At 35.1% G+C, this 6,745-nt stretch overlaps 1 protein-coding gene across 1 annotated transcript; it reads right to left on the bottom strand.

The window, feature by feature from the left end:
- Nucleotides 1-3,583: 3,583 nt before the first annotated feature.
- On the bottom strand, nt 3,584-5,834 carry LOC111408027 (probable L-type lectin-domain containing receptor kinase VI.1). The gene has a single exon (XM_023037771.1). The coding sequence runs from the start codon at nt 5,786-5,788 to the stop codon at nt 3,767-3,769; it is 2,022 nt and encodes a 673-aa protein (XP_022893539.1). The 5' UTR covers nt 5,789-5,834; the 3' UTR covers nt 3,584-3,766.
- Between the last annotated feature and the right edge of the window lie 911 nt (nt 5,835-6,745).

Below are 6,745 nucleotides of genomic sequence, written 5' to 3'. Positions count from 1 at the left end.
AAATAAAAAAAAAAAAATTGGTGGGGGGGGGGGGGGGGGGGGGGGGGGGGGGGCTGGGCTAGGCTGTAGCCCCCCAGGGTCCAAGAGGTTTTTTTTTAAGGCACCTTTTTTTTTTGGGTAAAAATTCAGTTTTTTATGTGTAAATTTTTTTTTTCCGCATAGTAGTTCGATTTGAAATTTTATAGTCCGGTCGTGGATCCAATCCTGAATTCGTCCCTGTTTGTCCTAGATCGGCTTTGGCGCTTTATTTGGGTTGAAGGATCGTAACTTTATCAATGGCATATGTGATTTATCTTGACAGTGGTGATTATTTGTTTGGGGAATAATGACATTGATACACCTAAAAGTGTATGGACTGGACCAAGACAAGTGTTGATAAATTCATGGTGGACCATCCTAAGGAATTAATCATACGTGATTGTCTTATGAATTACTGAAGTCCATTAGGAATATTTGTTAAAGCTTGTGAAGTTGAAGTTATTTAACATGTCAATATGTCAGTCATTCATTACGGTCATCACATCAGTATGTCAATAGGAATCGAAGTAGCGAACATGTATTAGCATTCCAAATCCATCACTTTATTCGATAGGTAAATGAGTTGAGTATTTTCTTAAGGTAACAATTTAAATCTATACTCAATATTTATGGATACTTGACATCGAACTCATGAGTTTTCGGTGGTTGTTAACTCGCTATCGAGTTCATGAGCTCTTCGGGTTGTTAACATGAGCTCCCTAGGTTCTTAACTTGACATCCAGTTCATGAGGTCTTTGAGATTTTAACTTGACACTAGTTTTTAAGTTCCTTGGGGTTATTAACTTGACACCGACTTCGTGAGCTCCTCGGCTTATTAACTTGATGTTGAGTTATTTTATCACATCAAGTTATTCAACTTGAAATCAAATTTGAGTACGTCGACCTTTAAACACATCACGTTTGCTAACGTCAAGACAAATATTTGGCATAAAGTAGCAAAGATTGACAATACAACATGATCGAACAAAATACCTCATTCGTAAACTTAAAATTTTTTACATAGCCTTTTTCATTACAAAAATGGGTCCAGGGTACAACCTAAACTAGGGGGCTTGGGTACCCGTTGGAACCACTGGGGCCATCTTTGACATCATCTTCATTGATGTATGCCCCATGTCACCCATTCGGACCTTAGGTCATTAAACACCCAATCATTACCTGTCCTCATTCACCTCGACCTCAAGCAATCTACACTCAACCCGAGCAATATGCATCTCATTTCCTAACCTCGAACATTCTAAGCGACGTCATCGAATCTTACACATGGATCCACGGAGGCAAATGATGTGTACAATTTATGTATGATCCAACCACCCACAATCCTAGCTCGAGATCATGATAACCTCGAGCGCACTCTAAATGTCACATCAAGTGAAAATAATTTTTTGGACGATTATAGCCCTACTAGAATTCAGTTATTTCAATAATACCTTATTTTCCATTTTTCAATAAGTATTTAATTTGTAAACTGTAAAAAAAACTATAAAATCCTTGTTCATGTATGTATTCCCTATTACTAATTCTCGGTTAATTAACATTTACATTCATTTAATTAATATTAATTAAAATTTCACGTTCACATTCATGTTCATGTCCTTATTATTAATTCTCAATTAATTAACATCACATTCATTTAATTATAATTTTACATTCAAGAATGTCGATCATTGTTCATGTCCATTTTGTTAATTAGCATCCAGTTTCACTTAATTGGAAACTAAATTATATTCATTTAATATAAATGATATAACATTCATTGTCACGTACATATTCCTTGTTATTAATTCTAAATTAATTAACATTTGCATTAATTCATGTATTGTATTTGTCATTCATCTTCATTTATGCATTTAGTTGTAATTCTAATACTCACATTCAAGTATGTATTTTTTCTATTGACGTGCATGTATAATAGTTAACATTTATATTCAGAGACTTGTATTTCTCTCATATTTAGATCAAAAGGATAAATAGATGGTCAAATATTACTTTCATAGCACTTATAAAGTATTTTAGAATAACGTGCAATTCACGTTTAACTGTGACCAGTCTCTATAATTACCAAGAACCAGTTATTATTCATGTATGCATTGATTTAGTTCATAGACTTATGCCTATATTTTCTCTTTTCACTAACTCAAGTATCGAAAAAACGACGAGAACATACCTCGACGCATTTTTTAAGGTCTTGGAAATCCTACTCATGCTTATTCTTGGTTGTCAAGCTCGGGTACAAATACAAATCTAAGAAGCCCTCATTTTAAGTTTTAGAGATCCTACTTGTGCTCATTTCCAATCGTCCAGTTCAGTATTCACGGATTATAGGTAGTATCAACCCCCATTTTCTAAAATTTATTTTTTTCACACTATTTATGGGATCTTTAATTTTTATTTACTTTTCAACTTTATATTTCTAACTTTCATAAAAATTTACAAAAAAATATATATATATTATTTTTGGCTAAACCAAACACAGCTTGTTATCTAGTTTTTTTTCTATACTTTGTTCAAGAATATTTGCAATCTTTAATATCTCAATTCCCATATCTCATTCACTCCCGTGTTTCTGCCTATTTGGAGTTAAGCTTCTAGACTGACTGATCAAGTAATGACAACACATGCTTCTTATCAACCCACAATATTTTGGGTTCTCCCTTTTCTAACAACATTACAAGATTACTTCTCCTATGTATTAATTGAATTGAAACATTAAAAGATAGAGTAATGTTATTTATCGTATTGGTTTTAATCATTAGTTTATGTGACAATTACATGATATTAAATGATAGTTTCATTTAAATATAAAGCCACATAACTTAATTGAACATGTAAAATTTAGCTACCTAAACTGGTGATCTAGCATCAATGGTATTAGATTGTATCATTCTAAAAGACGGGTTGAACTGGTTTTGCTTTTCCGAGGCAATAGGTCAACATTTTAGTTACAAATATTGCTAATCTTTATTGTTTATGCAAATACTTAATTAAGAAGAATGATTGCATATCTAATTAAAAACTCAATCATTCCACGATAATTGGCAACTATTTCGTACCGTGGACTTTTCAAAGTAAACCACAAGTTGGTGCCAGATAAGACGGTTGACATCCCCCTCCCAACCCCCACGCCAAAAAAAAGGAAAAGAAAAGTAAAGATAAGATAACTAGGTAATGCAAACCACACGGAAACATATGAAACTTATGAAAAGTTGACCAAAATATAGAAAAATATTTTTCAGAACAACACATATTTTTGGGCTTTGGTGCAGACTTCGACTAAAAATCAACTTAAAAATGTAAGATCGTTTATATTATAACAAATGACTAGAGTACGAATTAAAGTTTAAATGCTTTTTTAAAAACTAAATAATGTTTAGTAAAATAAATTATAGTATTCTATGGAACATTTTTAGTGTTACTTATCCTACTTGTTTTTTCAAAATAGTATTTTCAGATGTCGTATGGTGTTGCAATTTCCTTTTTCTGTTCTATGCAATCCAGACGAAAAGTTTTACAGATGATTATAGAGGCACTGAAAACTATGATATAACCATTACATATAGACAAAAATGATAATTTAGAATGGTAAGAGCAGTATAAATACTAACTAGGAATTTGGAAAGAAGCAAAGATGTTTAACATGTACAATATGAAATTAGACTCTGACTGGCTGGTTCCCTACTGTTGATCTGATAAAACCGTAACGTAAATTTCCAAGATATTCTATTTATCATCTGCCAGAAATTTCAAATGAACTAGTAGACATTTCCCCTGCAGAAGATGAGGGAATTGATGATGTTGTGACAATACTGTCATCAGCTAACCCTAAAGCCATGAATCTTGATCTGATTAGATCAGCTCTCTTGGATCCAGCTGAGTTTAATTTATCAAAAACTGGCAGAATTTCATCCCTGTTAAGATATCTTATCACTTCCTTCATTGTAGGCCTTGATTCCGGCTTTCGATGAGAGCACAAAAGACCAAGTCCCATCACTAGTTCCATCTCTTCGATTGCATAAGTCGAATTCAGTTTAGAATCGACTGCATTGAGAATGTTGCCCGTCTGGATACAATCCAAAATCCGATCCACTAATATCGCATTCCGGTCTGGTTCATATGTGACTGGTGCTCTTCCACAGGCGATTTCAAGAAGTAGAATGCCGTATGCAAAGACATCAGTGCCTTTTGAGGCCTTCCCGGTTCGTGTCAATTCAGGTGCAATGTATCCGATAGTACCTACGACATTTGTGGTGTGTGAATTTTGACCATGGTCGTATAATCTTGCTAGTCCAAAGTCTCCTAATCGAGCATTCATGTCACGATCTATCAGAACATTGCTCGACTTTACATCACGATGTATTACGACCTTCTCCCACTCTTCATGTAAATATAGCAGCCCGGATGCAACGCCTTTGATGATATTGAATCTTTGCTCCCAACTCAAAACAGTGCCCATGGAACTATAGAGTAAAGAATGAAGACTTCCATTGGGAACATATTCATATACTAAAAGAAGATTTCTTTTATACTTACACCAACCTTGAAGATTGACCAAGTTTTTGTGTCTTAACCTTCCCAAGCTTTCGATTTCAGCTGCGAATTCTCTCGTTCCTTTCAATGTATCGTTCGATGTTATCTTTTTCACAGCAACCTCGGCTCCGGTAGCCTGTAAAACACCCTTGTAAACAGTTCCAAATCCTCCAACTCCAATGATCTCACTCTCCTTGAATCGCTTAGTGGCAACATAAAGATCCTTGTACCGGAACCGGCGAGGGCAATCCAATTCCCAGTCCTCCAAAACCTCAAACTTCATCACCTTCCGATATGTCAAAATACTTATCAATGCCAGCGCTAATAAAAATAACACAACTGAAAAAGTTGTAATAAGTGCTCTTTTCAGTTTATTTTGGGAGGAAGATGATTTTTCAGCTGGTATATCAGGAAGCTGAGAAACATCAAGTGGAACAGCAGTCCCGTTTAGCTTGAAACTCCATCCGAGGATGTAATGAGAACTTGCCTTATCCCCTGTCGATGCTGAAAATCCAGCATACATAAAATCCTTCATCTCCCGTGACAAGTCAATCGTGTGAGATAAAAGAGGCTTAATTGGCTTGTCAATTGTTGAAGGTGCAACAGTCACATTCACTGCCAATCCATCATAATCTATCCAAGCCTGGATTGGATTTTCGTCCTCCAAATCAATATCTTCCGTTTGCTGAGTCAACCCTTTGTAATACAATGCGGAGCCCGAGGCTTTGGAATCCAATCCATTGATGTTAATTCCGATATGGTTCCCGTACCTGTCTGATTTCTGGTTGTGTCCACTAACCGTGTCGAATTCGACCATGAAAAGATGGTTTGAAGAGTTTCCATCATTTGATGGGTTGACGACTCCTAGGAATTGTCCCCCGTCCCCAGAAAGTTGCGTCGACGGGGATAATATGAAGGCGAAGCCATAGCCCCCTCTGTTGGTATCAGAAGGGACAATTTGGAATACAAAATGAGTGCTAAATGAAGTAGCATTAGGGCTACTGTTTCCGGACATGGGAATTTGACTACGATCAAATGCACGGCCTATGACGTTCTTGGATCTATCAGTAAGTTTTAATGCTTTATCCTTGATTCTAGCATATCCATCTAGGACAAGATTTGATCCATTGAATCCATTGTATACAAAATCAAAGGTCTCAGATTTCAAGAAAAGGCTGCAGAAAAAGAGAAGAATAACTAAGGAACACAAGGGTTTAGCCATGGAGGAAATGAAAAATGCAAAAATATAAATTCAACTCAAATTGAACAAATGAGCTTATATAAACCATAGAAAGATAGGATAGAGACACACAAAGAATAAATCAACACAATGGGGTATTTGACCACAGACTGGCACCACGCTTGAGTTCCGTGGGGACACTTTCTATAGTATCCACTCAATCGCTCACTAATATCTAATCATAACTTAGCCTCTTTTGACAATCATTATTTTAGAACTCTACTTAATAAAGTTCAATTATACATTCACACAATAAAATATTTTGTACGTAAATCAATAACTTTCCCTACTTTTAACTAGTTACTCTTCAAAAATTCACTATTCAAAATATTGTTTTTGACAAATAATGGTTGTCAAATAAGGGCTTATAGATGCATGTATCTCTTTTAAAAGAATTAGACTATCTCTATCCTCATAGTATATTCCAATCTATTCTCTCGATAGAATTTGATTATCCTATTAACATAAGCTTCAAAAAATATCGAGTTATATATCGTACTTGATAAGTCTCTAATTTCTAATCTTGACCCAATTGCTAGATAGATTAGGGCAATTGCTTATCGGGAATAGACTTTCAAGAAATAGTAGTCGTCTTGCATCTAATCTCTTCTTGAGAATTGGATTGTCTTTATCTTAATTTTAGGATTCCTACATATTTTCTAGCAAGATTATAATTCTTGCATTCACATGGTCTCCTCCATTATACAACTTTCCAGCGTAACCTAGCGAGAACGTAAAAGATCCGGCAAGAAACTTGGAGGGACATAGAAAATTGCTAGTACCGAATTTAGGGACAGTCGTCACAGTCGTTAGAGGACGTTTCCCTGTTATGATTAATAATAATTGCTATTTGCCGTGTGATTGGAGGAGGTCTCAGTTTGAAGTGTTCATTTGTTCATGGTTCAAGAGTGACCAAATTTAAATTTATTATTATTATTA

This window comes from Olea europaea, chromosome 13, assembly GCF_002742605.1.
Source record: "Olea europaea var. sylvestris chromosome 13, O_europaea_v1, whole genome shotgun sequence".
Taxonomy (NCBI): domain Eukaryota; kingdom Viridiplantae; phylum Streptophyta; class Magnoliopsida; order Lamiales; family Oleaceae; genus Olea; species Olea europaea.
Note: the sequence above shows the minus strand (reverse complement) of the source record. Positions and strands in the feature narration are given on the sequence as shown.